The sequence below is a fragment of the Panthera tigris genome, chromosome B4 (assembly GCF_018350195.1).
Source record: "Panthera tigris isolate Pti1 chromosome B4, P.tigris_Pti1_mat1.1, whole genome shotgun sequence".
Taxonomy (NCBI): Eukaryota; Metazoa; Chordata; class Mammalia; order Carnivora; family Felidae; genus Panthera; species Panthera tigris.
In genome coordinates, this window is record NC_056666.1 from 63,051,651 (window position 1) to 63,076,097 (window position 24,447).

The window sequence follows — 24,447 nt, forward strand, 5'->3', positions numbered from 1 at the left end:
TACTGACTGAGCCAGCCAGATGCCCCTCCTCCTTTAATTTTCAGTAAAAATATTATTTATTCATATTTCTATAGCTTAATTAGAACAGAGCATGCAGTTTTTAAACCTAAATTCTTCAGGCCTTTAATTATTTATTAATTCTTCCCTTATTTTTTCCCTTTTCTCTCCCCTCCCGTCTTTTAAGTTCCATTCGCCCAAATTAATTTTCTTCAGCTTTCTTCTTTTTAATCTTACCACAATTCATTAATGCAACAGTTTCCTGCAAAATGGCCCCAGATGATGCCTGCAACACCTGAGGCACACTGAAAATTTAACAAGGACAGTACTTACTGGTGGTTTTTCCTGTCAGTGAAGTGATGCTCAGTCTCCGAGCTGAGGTGGGGGATTTCTGCTGGGGTGGAGTCCGACACTGCTTTACCAGATCCTCATCAGCCACTGAGGTCATTAATTCCCCAATAAGGATTCTCTCCAGGCTTCCGTCATCAATGCCTTTCCCTAACCATCGTCCACATGGGAACCTTGTAGGTCAGAAAAACAACTTCTCAATCACCAGTACTTTACTAGTTTAATCAGAATTCTTTAAATGGCATCATGGGTGAAACTCATCATTTTAGTGCCTATGGGTTGTTTTTTAAATTTATGTTTTAAGATTTCAAACACACAGAAAGGTAGAGAGAATAGTATAAGAGATACCCATATTCTTATCACCTAGACTTAATGACTGGCCATATGCTTCTTTTTATTTTTTGTTGAAGTATTTAAAAATGTTTATTTATTTTGAGACAGTGTGAGTGGGGGAGAGGCATAGAGAGAGAGGGAGACAGAATCCCAAGTAAGCTCCAGCCTCTGAGCTTCAGCGCAGAGCCCGATTCGGGGCTCTATGTGAGATCATGACCTGAGTGGAAGTCAGATGCTTAACTGACTGAGCCACCCAGGCGCCTCTATTTTTTTGTTGAAGTATTTTAAAGTACATTGTGCATATAAGGACATTTCATTCCTAGAAACACTTCAGTATGAATCTCTGAAAAATAAAGACATTCTCTCTTATACAGCCATAAATTGTTATTGCACTAAACCAAATTAAAATGATTCAATATTTTCGCATACCTAGTCTATATTAAAATCCTGTGCTTAGATCTTCTGAGAAGAATATTTTCAAACTAGAAGTTAATTTGGGAGTTCAGTTATAGGAGAAAAGAGGAGAGTACGTCCAAAGAGGAGTGCCAGCTGTAACTAGTAGAGTTGAAGAGATCCTTTCCTTTTTACTAAATGAATTACTTCAACCTTCTTTTTTTTTTTTTAAATTAGAGATCACTCTTTGCCAACACTTGTGGACTAAGCATTAACAGCAAACACAATCAATTTTTTTACAAGTTTTTTTGGGGGGCAATTTTGTATTCCATAAACAAAAGCAAAACCAAACAACCCAAAAAACTAAACTAAAATTCAGAAGGCAGGGAGAAAGCTTTAGAAAGAAAACAATTCTTAAACCTTTTCTTGTCTAAAGAATCTCAAAGAGTTCTGATCTCCCAAGGACATTTACTTACCTGTAAGTATGTCCTGTGATCTCATTTCTGACCATGACACAATCCACTAGCCATTTGGCTAACAGTCCTGAGTTATCGTGACCAATCTGAACAGTGGTCAGCTTCCCCAAGTTCTGGCACTGTAGGAACAGGACCACAGGTTATTCAGTGTCTGATCTTACCGCCGCTACCTCTTAGCTTCAGTGATGGCACTTTGGTCCCATCTAATTTAATAATTACAGAGGACCCATCCTGCATAATGGGCTCTGCTTTGCACTAGAGAAATATATTCACATCTAAGGTATCCCATCTATTGAGAGAGGAGACATATGGACATTAACTATCAAATGAGGGGACTGTGCAAGGTGCTAAATAGAGATGTAAGCAAGTAGAAAAACACTGGAAAAGGGAAAATTATTTCTAGCTGGGGAACTCCGAACTTGTGCCTTTAGGATGAGAAGAATTTCAAGAAGTGGCAAAAGTAGAGGCGCCTGGGTGGCTCAGTCGTTTGAGTGTCTGACTTCGGCTCAGGTCATGATCTCACAGTTCGTGGGTTCGAGCCCTGCATTGGGCTCTGTGCCGACAGCTCAGAGCCTGGAGCCTGTTTCAAGTTCTGTGTCTCTCTCTCTGTCTGCTCCTCCCCCATTCATGCTCTATCTCTCTCTGTCTCTCAAAAATAAATAAAAGTTAAAAAAAAAAAAAAGAAAGAAGTGGCAAAAGGATGATATTTAGATTCAGTTACAGTGTGCTCAGGAAAACAACTATAGATATAAAAAAATCACTGACATGGCTATTTTTCTGTTTCTAATAAATACTAAGGCAGAACTGACTTCAAACCTCATCTGCTAGAAGTCTTTGAAGCTATCATAAAAAAAGTATAGTTATTAATGTCCTTCCTGGCCCTTGGTGGACAAGTACAAAAGAAAGCAATGAGGGGCGCCTGGGTGGCTCAGTCGGTTGAGACTTTGGCTCAGGTCATGATCTCATGGCTCCTGAGTTCGAGCCCCACGTCAGGCTCTGTGCTGACAGCTCAGAGCCTGGAGTCTGCTTCGGCTTCTGTGTCTCCTTCTCTCACTGTGCCCCTCCCTCATTCATGCTCTGTCTCTCTTTCTCTCAAGAATAAATAAAACATTAAAAAAAAAAAAAAAAGCAATGATAACAGGACAGTAAAAATAAATGTCAATTAATTGACTTTTAAACTCTGATAAAATATCACAGACCCCCCAACTGACTATGTATGGTTAGGAACAGCAGAGCTATGAGTTCTTAAAGCCCTTCACTTGTTTGTATCAAGGTGAGAGAGAAGGCATCATAGCAATCCAGGTGAGGGAGGATGGCATCCTGAATTAGTTGTGGCAGGATAGATGGAAAACGAGACAGATATGAGACAGCGTCTGGAAACAATAATGATGGGACTTATATAGAGTTTATGTTCCACACCTGCTAGTCAAAGAAAAGACAAGGGTTTTAATCTTTTATATACAGGTGGCAGGCTGTGAGTCCATTAGATAAACAGGGCCAAAACAGGTTCTTGGGGGTGTTATGATGGAGTGGAAACTGCTATTCCATAAGGAATATAAAGAATAGAAGAGGATAGTCAGTTAGTGCTACTTCCCTCCTGAAACAAGAGCACATATTTGTCTTCTTCCTGCATGCCAGGATCAACCTGCATGTGGGCTCAGAAATAAGGGAATACTTCACCAGGTGAGACCTGAAAATGGACTACAATATTGAGAGGTATTTTTATAGAATCAATCTATAAATGCCACCATGTGGTATACAAGCCAGAAGCATGCATGTCAGCTCTCCTGTCCTTTTGTCCAGGTTCAGGCAGGGAGCACTTGACAGTCAGGAAGAGAACCACTGTGGGAAAAGCATGGACTTGAATGCTCCCTATTTGCCCGGTTCTGTGCTAGGCACTGGGAATCATGGAATAGGACCTTGCAAAGTCCAAAAGTATTTCACTGAAAGTAGAAAAATACAGCCTAATAATTAAAATTAATCGCAGTAAAAATACAAAACAAATTACTGTGTTTAAAACTTTAGGTTTATACTCACAAAAATGATCCTGCATGCTTGAGTACTCCTTTATATTATTTGATTTGAGGAAAAATAAAAAAGCAAAACTGGAATCCTTGTGTAGAACTATGTAAGACATTTTCTGCTAAGAAAGGTATTAGCTGAACTTACCTCAAAAGTCATTTCAAGGAGATTTTTTGGAATCTGCATTACTCCCGTGTCTCCTAGCTCCCCTGATACACAGATCCAAGGATTCGATGTGATGATTGCATTGCTCAGCTTTTTGATGGGGATGATCACTGACCTATAGGGAATCACTGAAAGAAATCATGCTGAAATTAATTAAAAATTACAATAAAATTCTCATGATACTGGGGCACCTAGGTGGCTCAGTTGGTTAAGCATCTGACTTCAGCTCAGGTCATGATCTCACAGTTCATGAGTTCGAGCCCTGCATTGGGCTCTCTGCTCTCAGTACAGAGCCCACTTCAGATCCTCTGTGCCTCTCCCCAACTGGTGCATTCTCTCTCTCTCTCAAAAATAAATAAACATTACAAAAAAAATCTCCTGATGCTGTAACAAATATTTATTAAGGACTCTGTTGGCTTTCACAGATAGTTTGTTCTTTATGATCAAGAAGTACTTAAAAAGAGGAGATCACCTCTTCCAGTCTAGAAATAGGAGGTCCAGTTTATAAACCACAAGTCCAACACTTGTGATGGCTTCCATGGCATATATATCACCAGGTATGCATGGCATGCAGAGTATTACCGTGGTGATGTATATAACCTTGCTTTTCTTTCCTTTTTCCTTTAAATGCTTATTTATTTTTGAGTGAGAGAGAGAACACAAGCAGGGCAGGGGCAGAGAGAGAGGGAGACAGAGGATCTGAAGCAGTCTGTGCGCTGACAGCAGTGAGCCAATGCAGGGCTTGAACCCACAAACGGTAAGATCATGACTTGAGCCGAAGTCAGATGCTTAATCGACTGAGCCACCCAGGGGCCCCCATAATCTTTACATTTATAAAAAACAATCTCAGGCATTAACACCAGAACTGACTGCTATATAGAATTTTTACTGCTTTAATATTTTATTTATTTCGTTTGTCTTTTGAAAGATTTTATTTTTAAGTAGTCTCCATACCCAACATGGGGCTCAAACTCACAACCCTGAGATCAAGAATCACGTACCTCACTGGCTGAGCCAGCCAGGCATCCCTGCTTTAATGTTTCAATTTTGTTCCAAAATCAAGTACACATGAGCATGGTTGCTGATTTGGTTTCATATGCAAAAGGGGGTGAATGTCTCTTTGTATCCCTTTGTTGCTAATCTTCTTGGACAATGCTTCAGAATGTTCCCATTCCAATTTTACAGCACAATATGCAAAGCCAAGAGTAATAAACAATGCCATTCTGGACATAAAGTCTATAAATCACAATTAAGGTGACTCCCGTGCAAGGAGCCCTGGAGGAAAGAACCAAGAGGTGGAAAGAGATCTGTGTGAAACCTCTTCCTTCTGAAGGCTCTTCAAAAGGGACACCACTAGATGTCACTGTCCTATCACTGCCTTTTGCTCACACAAGGTAGGACAATTCAAAATAGACATTACGCACTCCCTCCATTCTTTTAAAAAATGGGGATGGCTCAAACACACTAACACATTTTTATCCCTCAGAGCCATAGTTGTTTGTTTTTAAGCAAGGTACAATCAATTTTTGTTGACATCCTTGGGATTTCTACTCATTTAGTCATAAGAGGGGGTATTAGAACCCCTCCTTCCTTGAATGATCTACACACCCGGTGACACACATTTATTGTACAAGGTGCCCAGATACAGCCTCAGAGAATGAGCTCACGGTTCAATGCACTCTTAGATGAGGAAAATGAATGGGATAAACGGTTCATTTCCCTAATTTTATATAGAAGACTTTCTTTAGGTTGGGCAAATAAAACCTCCCTTTCTGTCTTTTTATTTTAGCTGAAGGAAAGGAAAATGTCAGAGGAAAGGCCACACTTTCATGGTTTAGTAATCATCAGAATCAAATGAGTTTTGAAACTGAAAGCAGAAGAGGTTAGTGCAAGACTTTATTTTAGGTGTCAGAGGCTTCTCTCATTCCTTTCACTGAGAGGATTAGAAAAGCTACAAAAAAAAAAAAAAAAAAAAAAAAAAGGGACTTAGGACCAGCAGTTCTGTGGCTGCAGAGACCACGGACTCACAACAGCGACTACATAAAGTATCAAAGGAGTAATATTATTAAACTTAAAATATTTCTTTTTTAAAAATGTTTGAGAGAGCAACCATGCAAGGGAGCACGTGCACATGCACACTAGCAGGGGAGGGGCAGAGAGAGAGAGAAAGAAACCCAAGCAGGCTCCGTGCTGTCAGTGCAGAGCCTGATGTAGGGCAGGATCCCTGCGAGATCCTCTACGAACTGTGAGATCATAACCTGAACCAAAACCAAGAGTAGGACGCTTAACTGACCTGAGCCACCCAGGAGTCCCAAACTTAAAAATATTTCTTTCATGAAGATCTTAATTCCTCAAATTCAAAGAGTTACTTACATGAAATATATAGATACAAGTAGGATCTTAGGAGTCCTAACTACCTCTGCTATTTCTTCTCTTTTAAAACTGTATATACCTTGTTAGCTTCTTATACTAGCAGTAACTTACTAAACTGAAAGTTTAGATACTAACAGACAGTTGACAGCTATTACTGGTTGGCTCAATACCCATTTCAACTCCATTTTTTCTTGTCTGCCTCTATCAGACACTAGAAAGCCAAAACCTGTAAGTTTTTGGCTAGTGAAATGTTATAATTATTGGGATTTGGGGGGAAAATTGTTTTCCTAGCACAGATTCTACCCTTTTCTCCTTGGCACTCTTCCTTCTTCCTGTTAGAAGGTGGACTGAGAACAGCCATCTTATGACCATGAGGTGGCTAGCACCCACTGAGAACGGTCTAGGAAGAGAGGGACAAAGACCCTGGGTCTGTGAACATACTGTGGACTATCCTGAAACTTCTCATTATGTAAGCAATATAAAACTACCAATTTGCTTAAAGCACTGTTTTCCAAGTTTCTGATTCTTGCAGCTAAACACAATTCCTAACTGACACAAAGTAAAAATTCTCCAAGTGGGGAAGGGGGGCCACTGCACATAAGAATTAGAAACAGTGGTGGCATGCCTGGGTGGCTGAGTTGGTTGAGCGCACCACTCTTGATTTCAGCTTAGGTCATGATCCCAGGGTTGTAAGACTGAGCCCCACACTGGGCTCCACACTTAGCATGGAGATTCTCTCCCTCTGCCTTTCTACCCCCACTGTGCTCTCTCTCTCTAAAATATTTAAAAAAAAAAAAAAGAATTAGTAATGGTGAACAGAATAAATGCTATAATTCGACTTTCTATCAGAAACACATCTCCAGTCAGCATTTCCTCCCTCTATATACCTACATCATCCAGTAAGGTCCTGAAGTCTTTCTGAATCATCAAAGTTTAATGATGCTCACAGTTCTATACGTTTATTACAGTATGCTGGTTTTTTTAAATTTTATGTGTTTTGTGTAAGATACTGGACCATTTGTTTAATAAAACATTCCTTTTTTTTTTTTTTTTTTTTTTTAAAGAAAGCTCTAGATCCTACATGGGGCTTGAACTCATCACTCTGAGACCAAAAGTTGCATGCTCCACTGACTAAGCCAGTCAGACATCCCTAATAAAACATTCCTTTTTAACATCCATCCCATTTCCTACTGCAGACTGGGCTTCCTGGGAAGCAGACTGTCAGAAATCTGCATGCAGGATGTTCCTCCTGGGATCACCACCCGAAGAAGAAAGCAGAATGGGCTGAGAGAGAAGTTAAGCTGTGATGCAGTCACAGTGAAGTCCTCAGCTGATCCATGGTAATTTCCAGGGCAGCCCTATGATCATCCTAGGATGTTGGCTGACCAGCGAGGAGGGATCATCTTGGGGGTAAGGTAGTTTGTTCTGGTGAGGACTCCCCATGGGGGTTGACAGCTGAGGGCCACCCTCCCACAGCACCCCTGGAAGCTGGGGCACAACCTTCATTCCAACACAGGTGGGGCCCACCTCATCCACAGTGTCTACCTCACTGAACTACCATATATCTCACTTTTCAAAGTATAAACTCTTATTCCATTTGTCACCTGAGCAACTCTTCACCTAATAATAATAGCTAGTTCTCCAGACTTACTGATAGTGGTGAACACACTGGTGAAGCAGAAGTAGTCAACAGCATTGAGGGAAAGAAGATGGTAAAGAAACTGCTCTCTTTCTTCTTCACACCGTAGAAAAGCATAACGCTTATAAAGCTTCCTAGGAATGGGTAAGACAAGCACAAAATAATAGTATAGTTTTCATGCTTTTCATTATGTCTTGCATTAAAAATAAACACCTTCACTTAATCAGTATAGGTAGAAACTTTCACCTGGAAAGAAGAGACAATTTACAAAAATGCACATACAAATGGTTAATGAAACATTTGTAACTTAACTAGCAATTAAAGGAAAAAACCTCCATGAATCCATTTTTGTCTATCAAACTAATAAAGATTTAAAAAGTGCTAACCGGTACTGACCAGGTTGGAGTGTGTGTGTGGGTGCAATGAATAGCCATTCTTACAGTTGATGGGGCTGAAAATTTCAGGCAAGTAGTTTGTTGGTAATAATTGTTTTAAACCAGTCATACCCTCTGACACATTAATTTTACTATTAGAACTCTGTCCTAAGAATATAATGTGAAATATGGGCAAAGATTTACTCATGAATGACCACTAAAATGTTATTTTGTAGGGGCACTTGGGTGGCTCAGTCCATGATCTCACGGTTCATGAGGTCAAGCCCTTTGTCCGGCTGCGCACTGATACCAAGGACCCTGCTTGCGATTCTCTCTCCCTCTCTTTTTCTGTCCTTCCCCCACTGGCATGTGTGTGCATGTGCACATGCTCTCTCTCTCTCTAAAGAAATAAGTAAACTTAAAAAAAACGTTACTTGTAAAAGGAAAGATATATTATGGCATATGCATACATTGGGATGCTATGTGAGCATTAACAATAAAGTTTAGGAAGAGTTTTAACAACACAACTACTACTACTAAAAATAGTAAATAATTTTTATTAAGCGCTTACATTTAAGCACTTTTCCAAGTGTTTTATAGTTATTAATACATTTAATCCTCATGACTACCCCAATGAGGTAAGTCTACCAGCACTCTCACTTTATAGATGGGGAAAACAGAGACACAAAAAAGTTAAGTGTCTTGTCCAAAGTCATTAGAATAGTGAACAGTAAAGGCAGTATTTGAACAAAGGCATTCAGTCTTCAGAGCTTATGCTCTTACAATATAGTGAAAGGTTTATAAAATGCTAAGCAAAAATAGGAGGATACTGAATTGTACATATAGTATGTTTTTTTTTTTTTTTTAATTTTTATTTTTTAAGTAGGCTCCAAACCCAGTGTGGAGCTCAACAAAGGACCTGAATGCACAACCCTGAGATCAAGAGTTAGACACTTAACCAACCGAGCCACCTAGGTGGTCCTCAAAACCCTTCTTAATCCCCTTGCCCTATTTGACTTTTCATCATAATGATCACCATTTATGTGATGTTATTATGTGTCTCCCTCACATGATAAATATAAGCTTCATGAAGGCAAGAACAATATTTGGTTCAAAACTGTCCCTGGCACCTAGGATAGAGCCTGATGCTCAAATATTTACTCTTTGAACGATATTGACTGAACGAGAATTTGAAGGTAAGTCTTTATTTACATCCACAGTATCTGGTCATTTGTCTTCTTCATTTCTTTAGTCTTTCATTTTTTTTCTTTTTTTTTTGGTATATTAAATACATATAGTATAATCTTAAGTAAGAGAACATGCATAGAAGTACAGAAGAAAACATGTGAAATACTTGAAATTTACCTTTATGCAGTAGGAATTTATTCTTTTTTATAATTTTTTAAAATTTTATTTTTTTTATTTAAACTGTAGAAAATGTTTATTTAGGGGCGCCTGGGTGGCTCAGTCGGTTAAGCGGCCGACTTTGGCTCAGGTCATGATCTCACGGTCCATGAGTTCGAGCCCCGCGTCGGGCTCTGTGGTGACAGCTCAGAGCCTGGAGCCTGTTTCAGATTCTGTGTCTCCCTCTCTCTGACCCTCCCCCATTCATGCTCTGTCTCTCTCTGTCTCAAAAATAAATAAACGTTAAAAAAAAAAATTAAAAAAAAAAAAAAAAAGAAAATGTTTATTTATTTATTTTGAAAGAGAGAGAGAGACAAAGATAGAGGGAGGGAGAGGGGCAGAGAGAGAATCCCAAGCAGGCTCTGTGCTGTCAGCATGGAGCCCTACACAGGGCTTGATCTCAGGAACGGTGAGATCATAACCTGAGCCGAGATCAAGAGTCACACGCTCTACCAACTGAGTCAGCCAGGCACGCAACATACATATATACATACATACGTACATATATAATGTATAATACATATACATATACATTATACATGTTATACATGTATAATGTATATGTATATATGTATGTAAAGTAAACTTAAACTCTATGCCATATGCCACATATGTGGCTTGAACTCATGACCCTGAGATCTAGAATCACATGCTATACCTATTAAGCCAGCCAGGCACCCCCAGGTGCCCAACCTTTATGTAGTAGGATTTTAAATGATCATTATAATTTTCTTCTTTGTACTTTGGCAACAGTGGCCATGAATGATTTATAATGGGAGGGGATGGGTAAGGGGAGTAACCAGTTTTAGAGTACAGGATCAGGTTCACAGGCTATAATTCACTTTGCATTCTTTATTAAATCTGTTCTTTGGACATTAAAACTCATCTTAAGATCCCCTAGGGGGTAAGTAGTCCAATGCTGATGTGTACAAATGCAAAACTACAGAATGAATTGTTACCATAAGATTCCACCACACTGTCAAGTTTGAGATCTTTGTTGAATTTTTTGCATACCTTTGCTCTAGAGAACTATGTCCTCAGCCTTCAAATTAACTCTAACGTGTATCTTATATGGATGATGTATTTCATCTAAGAAGGTTTCTTGATGCAGTAAAGGGAAACCTATCAAAACAGTTAACAATTAACTAACATGTACTCAATTGGTTTTCCTGGCTCTAAACTATTGAATGTAAGCACTGGCATGACTCTCAGAAGAAACCCGTTAATGTGGACTTTTTTTTCCCACTACTTCAGGTTTTGTTGTGATCTTTATAATATGATATAAATGGTTTACATAGAGTCAACCTGTCTTTTGGATGTTACTGTCAGCCTGTGTGGATTAGTTAGTTTTCTGATTGAGAACAGAGCAATCTAGCCTTTGGCTGTGATGTCTGGTATGCCCTCTGAGGTAAAATCAAACCATGGAGTGTCCAAAACACATGCCTGTTAGAAAGAAAGAATGCAGGTGCACAGAAATCAACAATTCATGCTGAAAAAGCCAGTTTGTCAGCTAATGCAATCTGCTTTGCAGACACACAGGTCACAGAAGCAGAAATGTCTAAGAGGCTATCACCTACTTGGTGAGTGGCTGGTTGGAGAGCAACTGTTTGAGATGCTGGGACAAGAGCTTCTTTTCTAGAGACAGTCTTATCCATGCCCGAGCTCGTCCGACGTCAGTCTTGATCTCACTCATGTTTTGAATATGCCTAAAGAACAGTAGCAACAGCAAAGATGTAGATCTTAAGGATGACCTTGAGCCGGAAAAGAACTAAAGAATTACAGCATTTTTCACAGAATACTTCTTTCAAACTTAGCAGAAGCAACGGCAATACGCACTTTATATTGATTAAATCCTTCAAAGGTTCCGTCTGAATCATGAATTCATTATGACATCAGAATCACCATTACAACACAAGCATGCACAGACATCACCCTCAGATAAAGCATTTAACGCTCATTTATTCAGATTTTATTATGTTCTTGTTTCAGCCTCATGGACCCCTATAAGCTGGCAGTTGGTTATTCCTGACCCTCAGGAAAATAAAAGTAATAAAAAAGGCTGAATATTTAAGTTTTTATTCAAAATAATTGGTCTCTAGTTTAACTAAATATCTGTCACAACTTTAATCCATTGAATTAGTTCAAGGTCCAAGTAATTTCTGGAAACGTATGGAAAATACTAAATCTTACTTTCCACAGCCCTTGAGGACAAGCTGTACTGCACTTATAAATTCAAAATTTGTAAAAGACTTTGAAAATTGTATGGTCAAATTCCAACTGAATGTCACATGTATGTATAGAAGTCAATGCTATACTCAGAGGGACGTGAGTTTATTTTCCTAAATGGTTTTTCTCCTAAAGGGGAAGAAGTTTGGGCAGGAAGGGCAGGCCTAAGGGGCAGGGTAATTGTAAAACCACTAGAGTGAGTCACTAAATTAAAGTTTTTGTGATTGTGACCCACCATCCTTTCCCTTGATTTTTTTTAATGTCCAGAATGACTCATCTTACCTATAATAAATATTTCAATGAACCCCTTTCTCTAATGATTCTAATAATTCAAAATAAGGAATATTCTCCCTATAAAACACACATATTCTTTCTCTCCCTCTCTTTTTTAAAGATTTCATTTTAAAGTAATTTCTACACCCAACATGGGGCTCAAACTCACAACCCAGAAATCAAGAGTCACATGCTCCACCGACCAACCTAGCCAGGCACCCCCTTTTTTTCATCTTTCCCCTCTCCCTCTCTCCTTCCCTTCCTCTCTCTTAATCCCTGGATCTGAAGATTTAGGCCCTCAAGCCGGAGTGTTGATATATGATCAAAGACTCTTGATAAGATATAAAGCATTATAATCACATTACACAGACACACTGAAGAGGTGGCTTAAAAACAAGTCAAAACGAAGAGTTAAAAGAAAATTCTGTTGCCATCTTTGTAGGGCTTAGCCAACCTCACCTCGTCTCTAAGAAGTTTTTTCAGAATGTATGACACACTTATTTTATTTTTAAAGGGCTAATACCAGTATACATGGTCATGAATGGAGAAAGCTGTCATTAGGCAAGTCCCCTCTTAGACCCTGGTTCTTACTGATGGTAGTGGCAGTGGTGGGACACCTGACAACCCAGTAGGGGCCTAATGAAGCAGCACTGGCTGTTCCTCCACCCTGACATTTCCAAATGATGACACAGCTGACCAAAAGCAACAAAGGGAAAATGCTCAGGCATTTACCACTTAAAGTTCTAAAGTATTTTCAAGGCACCCCCGTTGAGTGCAGTGTCAACTCAGAGCTCACATAAGTGAGGAAAGTTGATTCAAAGTGTAGTAACTGAAAATGAATCCACATTAGATCTGATAAGCACTTATGTGGTCTAATCTTTTCCTTAGTATTCTTTCTATTCTAAAACAGTAAAATTTACTAAAATAAGCTTTATGTTGGCCTTAAACAAGAATCTGGAGACATGGTAGGTTAAGAATGACAAAATGAAAATAATTGTAATTTGGAAAACAATCTATGTTTAAGGAAAATGAGAAGGATTGGAATATGTAACATGCAATCTATCTTAAGTGGCAATCAGCATTCCCATCATTAAAGAATTTGTGCTAGTTTTTTTCTTGGGAGGAGGCATGGGGGTTGGGAGACAAGGCCACCAGACTCTTCTTTGCAAGCCCATCTTATTCACTGGCACCAGGGAAACAGCTGTCTAAAATACTGCATCCATAATATAATTCCTTTGTTCCAGAACCTTCAAAAACTCACAGGATATAGTCTGAACTGTGCAGACTATACTTACTACCCCTCAGTCTCAATATATCCTCTTATTCAAAAAAGTTCCATTCCAGACAAGTGACTCATAAGACTTTGCATTCCATTACCTGCTTCCCTATTTGATTCTATTCATGTTTGAGATCCCAGCTCCTTCTAGATTACTTTCCATGACCATCACAGCCTTCAATGACCTCTTTAATTTATGAAACACTATAATCTAACTTGCATTTACCATGTACTGCTTATTATTACTTTTATCATTTTCTCTTGGTGTACATGTTTCTCAGCTTACAAAAGCTCCTGGGAAAAGGAGCCCCACGATTCCTTAGCAGCCTTGCAGTCTTCTTTGTACCCCATAGGGCCTAGCACATAGTAGGAGCTCAAAAACTCTGTTGCTTTGTGAATCTATATCTAACTCTATGCTTTAAAACAATTTATATGCATTTTGTTATTAAACTGTAATCGAATCTATTAAAAATTTGCTGTGTAGTTATGTGCCATTTGGATCTACTTTTAATTGGAATCATTTATTATAGATGACTATAATGGAATTCAGCAAAATATTATACAAGTATTACTTCCAAAATAGATCCTGTTAATTCACAGAAAAGCACATATGGTATGGTTTAAATAACTTATTTACTTGATTTATTCCTAACTCTACTACAAAGCTTTCTAATTTAGAAAAGTTTCTGTGTACCTTGTCTTATCTGACTGTCACAAAAACTAGTCAGAGGGAGATCATCATTATTTCACTTTAAGGGTGAGAAAATGGAGACTAATTGAGACTAAGTGATCCAGTCAAGGTCACAGAGATAATAAGTATTATTCTAGACATGTCACCCATTTTCTATCAATTCTTTCTCACACTCACATTCTTAGAGAAGTTCCCCTAGAAGACACAACTCCACTTACCACTATGATCCTAATCCTTCACTAAAATGACTGAGTAAGAGGAACATCCCTGATCTAAACTGAGTTCACTGGATTTTCTCTCAGAAACTAGGAATTTGTATACTGGAAAACCAGGTTAGTTTTTGTTGAATGCTAAAAATAAGAAAGGATGTTAAAGCCAGGGCTTGGGCCTATACACAATAAAACAGGAAAAAAAAGGCAAGGCAAAGGAGGGACAGGGAGGGGAAGATGAGCAGATGTGATGGGAGAAACAGAGATGATTTGCTTCCAGTGAGACAGTGACAGTAACTTGTGACAAGATTTAGCAGTCACAGTTCCTATTCTTGGATTCTGGAAAACACTTTTATATATCTCCAATAAATGCATTCCTTTTTACTGAAGCTAGTTTGAATGGGCTTCTGTTCTCTAAAACCAAATGATTTCTAAGAGTGGTAGCAGCTACATTTCAATCCACATTTCCCGAGTCTAAAACCAGTGTTTACTTCCACTGTATCATTAACAAAACCCAATTTTATTTGTTATTTTTAAACCCAGCATTATTTTTTAGATAAATTAAGGATTGGCCAATTTTAATTTAAGCTCAGATTCCGTACAGACATAAAAAATTACTCAAAATATTCATTCCTGGGGTAATGAAATCAATAACCACTTAATTTTAGTGTAGAATAAAGCAAGAGGCTCACAGGGACCTATGCACATATTATTAGTTAAAAATGATAAAGGAAATAGCTAATTTGCCCTAGATAATTTATTCCCATCTTTTCATATAAACAGAATTTTTCTAGGATTCACTCAGACAGCCAATTCATTTGTTTACATAGTCAGAATACCCAGACTTGGATTACAGAACTTAGTCTCCTTGGTCATGTAATGTTCTATGGTGCTCTTCAACATTAATTACCTTGTCATCAAGAATAAAAGTATTTGAATAGCTGGATGACATGTACATGGTTACTCTGGAAAGAAATTTTTAATACTGGTAACATCATAATAACACTTCTGTTTTCTATGTAGATAATCTATACACTTCTTTACTATCTTCAGCCTTTCTCTATGGAACAAAAAATCATCCTACAACTGACAGTGTGGCGATACTTGGCATCCACGATGGTCTTGCAGAATTGTCTAAGACACCAAGACAAACTGGATAGCCTTCAGATGACTCTATCCTGGACTCATGCCAGCTACTAAGCAATTTGGTGCCAAGATTCTTGACAACTAGGAGGACTCAAAGTGTCAATGTCTTTGCCTCAAGAGATAAACCTGGAAAGACAGGAGGTACCAACAGAGACATGTGCCCAATAGAGAACACAGACTCAGAGAGGTACACTAATCTTGGAGAATATGTTTTTTTCTTTAATTGTGTAGACTGAAAGAAATCAAAGTTTAGAATATTACTTGGGTGTTTTTCCTGAAGGAAAAACATCTATGTCAGCTATCTAGGTAATGATTAGGGACTAAAATGAAGCACTTGCCAAGAACCTGGAAACAGGGAATAATCCTGTCCACTAAGAGTTAAACTCTAAAGTAAATATATCATGAAAAAGAACAACAGTGTATAAAACGTCATTTAAAGGAGGCAGAATGGAAGCAGAGAAGAGGGAGAGACAGCCATGGGCAGTGTTTTCTCAGGGGCTTCCTGAGATGCTATCAGTCCCATGAGCATGAGGATCAGTAGCACGGAGCTGGATGATTAGGCTTCCACATCTCTTCTTTTGAAGAGAGCAAGCAGTCTTCTGATTTTTATCTAGCTTCCAGGCAGAGAATACCCGTATTGGTGAAAGACCATCAAGTCATCTGGTTGGGGAAATAATGCTCTCGTTTCACAGGCAGAAAACCTGGCACCCTGGTGTATTGCTGGTAGGAACGTAAAATGGTACAGCCACTGTGGAAAACAGAATGAATGGTGGCTCTTCAAAAAATTAAACACAGAATTACCATGTGACCAAGCAATTCTACTTCTGGGTATATACCCAAAAGAACTAAAAGCAGGACCTGAACAGATAACTGAATACCCAACATTTATAGTATTCACAATAGCCAAAAGGTGGAAACAATCCAATGTTTACTGTTAAAAAAATGTGGTGTATATATATATATATATAGAAGATGGAATATTAATCTTTAAAAAAGAAGGAAATTCTGACACAGGTTATAACATAAACATTTTGATAATGAACATTAAAAAGAATGTTTAAGGGTGCCTGGGTGGCTCAGTCAGCTGAGTGTCTGACTTCAGCCTAGGTCATGATCATGAGTTTGAGCCCTGCACCAGGCTCTCTATTGGCACAAAGCCTGCTTCAGATCCTCTGTCTCTCTGCCCTTCACCCCCAAAAAATATATTAATAAAACACTTTAAAAATATTCATTTTTGAGAGAGAGAGTGAGTGCACACATGTGTGTGCATGCATAAAAGGGAGAGGGGCAGAGAGGAGAGAGAGAATCCCAAGCAGGTTGCATGCTGTCAGCACACACCCCAATGTGGGGACTGAACCCATGAACTGTGAGATCATGACCTGAGCCAAAATCAAGAGTCAGATGCTGAACTGACTGAGCCATCCAGGTGCCCTCATAATGAACATTTCAAAAAATATACGAAGTGAAACAAACCAGATGCAAAAAGCATGATTTGACTTAAATGAGGTACCTAGAATAGTCAAATTCACAGAGACAGAAAATTTCACTCCTATTTCATAGGAGTGGGCCGCCTAAATGGCTCAGTCAGTCATTTGAGCGTCCCACTTTGGCTCAGGTCATAATCTTGCGGTTCATGAATTTGAGCCCCGCACGGGGCTCTGTGCTGACAGCTCAGAGCCAGAAGCCTACTCTGGATTCTGTATGTCTCTCTCTCTCAATAATAAACAGACATTTAAAAAAAAAAAAAAGAAAGAAAGAAAAGAAAATGAAAACGTGGTTACCAGGAGCTTGGGGAGAACCAAGAATGGGGAATCATTTATTGTTCAATGGGTACAGAGTTTCAGTTTGGGATGACAACAGAATTCTGGAGATGGATAGTGGTGATGGCTGCACAATAATGTGAATGTACTTAATGGGTGTGTGTGTGTGTGTGTATATTCATACATATAGTCTTTCTTGTGATTAAAAAAATTTAATTCCAGTAAAACACACAGTGTTATATTCAGTGTACAATATAGTGATTCAACAATTCTATACTCGGTGCTCTTCGTAAGTGTACTCTTAATCCCCTTCACCTGTTTCACCCATCTTCCCACCCACCTCCCCTCTGGTGACCATCAGTTTCTTCTCTATAGTTGAGTCTGTATTTTTCTGGTTTGTCTTCCCCCCCTGCCTTTGTTCATTGGTTTTATTTCTTAAATTCTCCACATGAGAGAAATCATATGGTATTTGTCTTTTTCTGACTGACTCATTTCACTTAGCATTATACCCTCTAGCTCCATCCTTGCTGCAAATGGCAAGATTTCATTCTTCTTTATTATTACCTCAACACTTATCTATTTATTTTTAATAAAGATTTTATTTTTTTCAGTTATTTATTTGTTTTGAGAGAGAGTGAGTAAGAGAGAGAGCGCACACAAGCAGGGTTAGGGGCAGAAAGGAAAGACAGAATCCCAAGCAGGCTCCACGCCATCAGCACAGAGCCTGATGTGGGGCTCGAACTCACGAACTGCGAGATCATAACCTGAGCCGAAGTCAGATGCCCAACCGACTGAGCCACCCAGGTGCCCCCAATTTTTTTTCTTTTTAAAGTAAACTCTAAGCGCATGATGGGGCTCAAACTCAGGACCCCGAGATCAAGAATCTAATGCTCAACCAACTGAACCAGCCAGGCACCCTGCCAACCGATCAAGTTTTATTAAAAGCATCTATCATTTTGTCAAAACATCACTTTAGGATACTTGGGGGTCTTTTTTAGACTTTTTGTAAGACAAAGACTAAAAATTAAAAGTCCAATTTTAATTTGTTGTGTGTTAAGTCACAGGACATCAGTTTTTCAGCTGAGTACCGTGAACAAATATAGATTTCGTCAGAGTTATACTAAATTATATTTAATCTGATATACACCCTTACACTACTGCCAACTTATTTGTGTCTAGTCACAGTAGATATTTTCCTGGTGATGTGGCAAAGGCTGAGTACTTGCATCTAGTTAGACAGAGACCTGACCTATGGTCAGGATACCTTAGTTCTAGTTCCACTTCTGCTGTTAATTGGTAATATGGTCTCAGACTTGACCACCTGGGCCTGAGCTTTCACATCTGTAAAAAGAAGCTAAGCAATAGGACTTACATTTCTTGTATACTCTCACATTCAAACCGATTAGTAAAAAGTATCTCAGCAATCACCACCTTTCTTTCTTTCTTTTTTTTTTCTTATTTATTTTACAGGCATCTGAAGAATTTATTGTTTTTAATTTTATTTTTTAAATTTACATCCAAATTAGCATATAGTGCAACAATGATTTCAGAAGTAGATTCCTTAGTGCCCCTTACCCATTTAGCCCATCCCGCCTTCAGTAACCCTCAGTTTGTTCTCCATATTTATGAGTCTCTTCTGTTTTGTCCCCCTCCCTGTTTTTGTATTATTTTTGTTTCCCTTCCCTTATGTTCATCTGTTTTCTCTCTTAAAGTCCTCATATGAGTGAAGTCATATGATTTTCATCTTTCTCTGACTGACTCATTTCACTTAGCCTAATACCCTCCAGTTCCATCCACGTAGCTGCAAATGGCAAGATTTCATTCTTTTTTATTGCTGAGTAATACTCCATTGTGCATATATACCACATCTTCTTTACATGTTCATCCATACATGGACATTTGGGCTCTTTCCATACTTTGGCTATTGTTGATAGTGCTGCTATAAACATGGGGGGTGCATGTGTCCCTTTGGAAACAGCACACCTGTATCACTTGGATAAATACCTAGTAGTGCAATTGCTGAGTTGTAGGGTAGTACTATTTTTAATTTTTTGACGAACCTCCATACTGTTTTCCAGAGTGGCTGTACCAGAGTGCATTCCCACCAACAATGCAAAAGACATCCTCTTTCTCCGCATCCTTGCCAACATCTGTTGTTGCCTGAGTTGTTAATGTTAGCCATTCTGATAGGTGTAAGGTGGTATCTCATTGTGGTTTTGATTTGTATTTCCCTGATGACAAGTGACGTTGAGCATTTTTTCCTGTGTCAGTTGGCCATCTGGATGTCTTCTTTGAAGAAGTGTCTATTCATGTCTTTTGCCCATTTCTTCACTGGATTATTTGCACTTTGGGTGTTGAGTTTGATAAGTTCTTTACAGATTTTGGATACTAACCCTTTATCTGCTATGTCGTTTGCAAATACTTATCCCATTCCGTCTCCCACTGCCTTTTAGTTTTGCTGATGGTTTCCTTTGCTGTGCAGAAGTTTTTTATTTTGATGAGGTCCCGTAGTTCATTTTTGCTTTTGTTTCCCTTGCCTCCGGAGATGTGTTGAGTAAGAAGTTGCTGCGGCCAAGATCAAAGAGGTTTTTGCCTGCTTTCTCCTTGAGGATTTTGATGGCTTTCTGTCTCACATTTTGGTCTTTCATCCATTTTGAGTTATTTTTGTGCATGGTGTAAGAAAGTGGTCCAGGTTCATTCTTCTGCAGGTCGCTGTCCAGTTTTCCCAGCACCACTTGTTGAAGAGACTGTCTTTATTCCATTGGATATTCTTTCCTGCTTTGTCAAAGATTAGTTGGCCATACGTTTGTGGGTCCATTTTCGGGTTCTCTATTCTGTTCCACTGATATGAGTGTCTGTTCTTGTGCCAGTACCATACTGTCTTGATGATTACAGCTTTGTAGTATAGCTTGAAGTCCGGAATTGTGATGCCTCCTGCTTTGGTTTTCTTTTCCAAGATTGGAAAGAAATATTCGGGGTCTTTTCTGGTTCCATACAAATTTTAGGATTGTTTGTTCTAGCTCTGTGCAGAATGCTGGTGTTATTTTGAGAGGGATTGTACTGAATATGTCGATTGCTTTGGGTAGTATTGACATTTTAACAATATTTGTTCTTCCTATCCAGAAGCGTGGAATATTTTTCCATTTTTCTGTGTGTGTGTGTGTCTTCTTCAAGGGCTTTCATAAGCTTTCTATAGTTTTCAGTGTATAGATTTTTCACCTCTTTGGTTAGATTTATTCCTAGGTATCTGATGGTTTTTGATGCAATTGTAAATGGGATCGATTCCTTGATTTCTCTTTCTGTTGTTTCATTGTTGGTGTATAGGAATGCAACCGATTTCTGTGCATTGATTTTATATCCTGCAACTTTGCTGAATTCATGAATCAATTCTAGCAGTTCTTTTGTGGATTTTTTTGGGTTTTCCATATAGAGTATCATGTCATCTGCCAAGAGTGAAAGTTTGACCTCCTCCCGGCTGATTTGGATGCCTTTTCTTTATGTTGTCTGATTGCAGTGGCTAAGACTTCCAATACTATGTTGAATAACAGTGGTGATAATGGACATCCCTGTCTTGTTCCTGACCTTAGGGGGAAAGCTCTCAGTTTTTCCCCATTGAGGATGATGTTAGTGTTGGGTGGTTCATATATGGCTTTTATGAACTTGAGGTATGCTCCTTCTATCCCTACTTTCTTGAGGTTTTTATCAAGAAAGGATGCTGTATTTTGTCAAATGCTTTCTCTGCATCTATTGAGAGGATCATATGGTTCTTGTCCTTTCTTCTATTGATGTGATGAATCACGTTAATTGTTTTGCGGATATTGAACCAGCCCTGCATCCCAGGTATAAATCCCACTTGGTCGTGGTGAATAATTTTTTTAATGTATTGTTGGAGCCGATTGGCTAATATCTTGTTGAGGATTTTTGCATCCATGTTCATCAGGGAAATTGGTCTATAGTTCTTTTTAGTGGGGTCTCTGTCTGGTTTTGGAATCAAGGTAATGCTAGCCTCATAGAAAGAGTCTTGAAGTTTCCTTCCATTTCTATTTTTTGCAACAGCTTCAAGAGAATAGGTATTTTTTTTTTTCAAAAAAATTTTTTTTTCAACGTTTTTTATTTATTTTTGGGACAGAGAGAGACAGAGCATGAACGGGGGAGGGGCAGTGAGAGAGGGAGACACAGAATCGGAAACAGGCTCCAGGCTCCGAGCCATCAGCCCAGAGCCCGACGTGGGGCTCGAACTCATGGACCGCGAGATCGTGACCTGGCTGAAGTCGGACGCTCAACCGACTGCGCCACCCAGGCGCCTCAAGAGAATAGGTATTAACTCTTCCTTAAATGTTTGGTAGAATTCCCCTAGAAAGCCATCTGGCCCTGGACTCTTGTTTTTTGGGAGATTTTTGATTACTAATTCGATTTCTTTACTGGTTATGGGTCTGTTCAAATTTTCTATTTCTTCCTGTTTGCTTTGGTAGTGTATGTTTCTAGGAATTTGTCCATTTCTTCCAGATTGCCCATTTTATTGGCATATAATTATTCATAATATTCTCTTATTGTTTTTATTTCTGCTGTGTTGGTTGTGATCTCTTTCATTCTTGATTTTATTTATTTGGGTCCTTTTCTTTGTCTTTTTGATCAAACTTGCTAGTGGCTTATCAATTTTGTTATTTCTTTCAAAGAACCAACTTCTGGTTTCATTGATCTGTTCTACTATTTTTTTGGTTTCTATAGCATTAATTTCTGCTCTAATCTTTATTATTTCCAGCAATCACCACCTTTCTAAGCTTCAAAACTTGAACCAAAATAGTTCAGTAGCAGTTTGGCCAGTAGAATCAGGTAAAGATATAAAGGCATATGCGAAAATATTAGATAAGCACACACACACACACACACACTCTCATGTACACTCACAGAGCTTAAAGTAGGCAAATCCTTCATTTAACAAATATTAATTGAGCACCAATTACATGTTGAACTCCATCAACATTTAGTAGTAATTCAAAAGTTTTACATGTCAGACAGATTGACCTCTCTCACGAAGGTTGTTAGAACAAACAAACTCAAATAATTGCTACGGAGAGGACACACAGGGGTGTGAAAGAGAGTGACTGGGTGGCTAGCAGGTGGTCTAACAGGTGGTCTGGGCAGGCTTTTTAGACAAAGCAACATTTGAACTAATATACAAATGACAAGAAGGAGCTTAGCCTGTGCTTTCCAATGATTTCTAAGACCAGTAACTACAACTAATAATTCTCAGATTTGCATTTGCTTCAAATTAAACCTACCTAATAGCAGTTTTTTTGCCAAGTAACCTGGCATTATGTGCAGATATTTTTGGTCTGTGACTGTGGGCAGCAGGTATTTAAGGAGGTTTTAAAAAACTGAATAAACTGGAAAATAATTTCACTGCTTTAAAAATCTTCTCAGTTGTATTTTCCCTTTGGATTTAATGTCAGGAAAAAAAACAGTAAAGTAAGCAAGATTATAAAAAATGTTTTCTTCAGAATACATAAGCAAAAAATACATATAGCCATAATTATTTGAGCAATGTAAGTGAAAGCCACAAATATTTAACAGTTATCAAATATTAGCACATATACCTCATGTCTTGGATAAGAGAGACCCTGAGTGTTGGCAACATAACTCCTGAGTCAGATTTTCTTCTTTCTGGTCCAAGGGCAACTATACAAAAAAATACCAGCAAAGTATTAGAAAAATAATAGCAAGGACAAAAAAATATATACATGGTTCACATCCTATAAATAAATACTTTCAAATTACTTTGATAAGAACAAATTTTTTTTAATGTTTATTTTTGACAGAGAGAGAGAGAGAGAGAGAGAGAGAGAGAGAGAGACAGAGCATGAGTGGGGGAGGGGCAGAGAGAGAGAGGGAGATACAGAATGGGAAACAGGCTCCAGGATCCGAGCTGTCAGCACAGAGCCCGACGTGGGGCTCGAACTCACAGACCATGAGATCATGACCTGAGCCGAAGTCGGACGCTCAACCAACTGAGCCACCCAGCCGCCTCGATAGGAACAAATTTTAAAGACAACAGAAAAGCTAGAAATCTTTTCCCTGAATGTTGCTACTTTATTAATACAGAAAAACAGCTATTTTCTTTCTAATTAATCTGAAGCTGCATTTGGAAATTTAAAATGAATCATAAAAGCCTACTTTAGCAAATAATAAATAAACTTTTGGTCATAAGGAACAGTCATTAGCTAAAGTTATTCATTCTAATAGCTCAGGATAATTACAAGAAAGCAATGTCTATAAATTAAGCTACAAAGTGTGTGATTCACGTCTGGGCTCATAAATTGCAATCACATAATTTCCTTATGCTGTGAAAGAGTGCTTAGTAAGGAAAATCCAGGGGCACCTGGGTAGCTCTGTTGGTTAAGTGTCTGACTTCGGCTCAGGTCATGATCTCACAGTTCAAGAGTTTAAGTCCTGCATCGGGCTTTGCACTGACAGCATGAAGACTGGGATTCTCTCTCTCCCTCTCTCTGCCCCTCTCCCACTCTCTCTCAAAATAAACAAACTTAAAACAAAATAAAATAAAAAGGAAAATCTAGGGGTGCCTGGGTGGCTCAATCAATTGAGTGTCTTGACTCTTGATTTTGGCTCCAGTCATGATCTCACAGTTCATGAACGCAGAGCCTGAGATTCTCTCTCCCCCTCTGTTCCTACCTTGCGCTCTCTCTCTAAAAATAAATAAATAAATAAACATTTTCCTTTTTCAAAAAAAGGAAAATCTAAGAGTCTAGGCTCTCTAGTCTGATAAGTTTCTACTTCAAAGTTCAGAATCCAAACTATAGTATATCAGGCAAACTGAGTAATTGTCATGGACAGTTAGAAGTTTAATGTCCATGAATCATTCTCTTTGGAGCTTGAATGGTTAACATTTATAAAAGAAGGAAAGATTATTCTCTTATATAGCAATAGCTAAGCAAGCAATTGTTGGCTAATGTAGCTGGAGTGCTCAATCTCACTTTAAATGGGATGCTGTGGAGTTTTGTGCCCTTTATTTCCATTTTACTATCTGTAAACGAAAACTAAATTGCAGCATCACACTTAGCAAATACATGGATAACATTAGAATTTAAGATGTGGGTTTTACTGTATATTAAACGTCCATTTTCCCAGTTTTTAGATCCATTCTAGTTTGTGGGGACTAGGATACAATGCGGAAACACATAGATATATTTGAAGCTGTCAGTGAACATTTTGCTGTATTTGGATCTGCATGTTTTGGCATCTAGTAAAAGAGGCTAGGCTGATACTTGGCAGGTATGAATGACCACTGATGAGGCTGCCAGGATAAAGAGACGGTGGCCAGGCC

General features: G+C 38.6%; 1 protein-coding gene across 6 annotated transcripts in view; it reads right to left on the reverse strand.

Moving 5' to 3' along the window:
- DENND5B (DENN domain containing 5B) overlaps positions 1-24,447 on the reverse strand; it is a 186,916-nt gene that overhangs the window by 14,390 nt on the left and 148,079 nt on the right. For 5 of the 6 annotated variants that reach the window (XR_006219863.1, XM_042992054.1, XM_042992053.1 and 2 more), the window contains 6 exons: positions 22,703-22,784; positions 11,102-11,230; positions 7,759-7,880; positions 3,717-3,862; positions 1,548-1,666; positions 331-518 (listed from right to left, as the gene is read on the reverse strand). Coding sequence is in view for 5 of the 6 variants with exons in the window: in XM_042992054.1 (XP_042847988.1) it covers positions 331-518; positions 1,548-1,666; positions 3,717-3,862; positions 7,759-7,880; positions 11,102-11,230; positions 22,703-22,784 (786 nt within the window). In the remaining variant the exon portion in view is untranslated. Of the gene's footprint in view, positions 1-330; positions 519-1,547; positions 1,667-3,716; positions 3,863-7,758; positions 7,881-11,101; positions 11,231-22,702; positions 22,785-24,447 lie in introns of those variants that run through there. The other variant, XM_042992056.1, reaches the window with a different exon arrangement.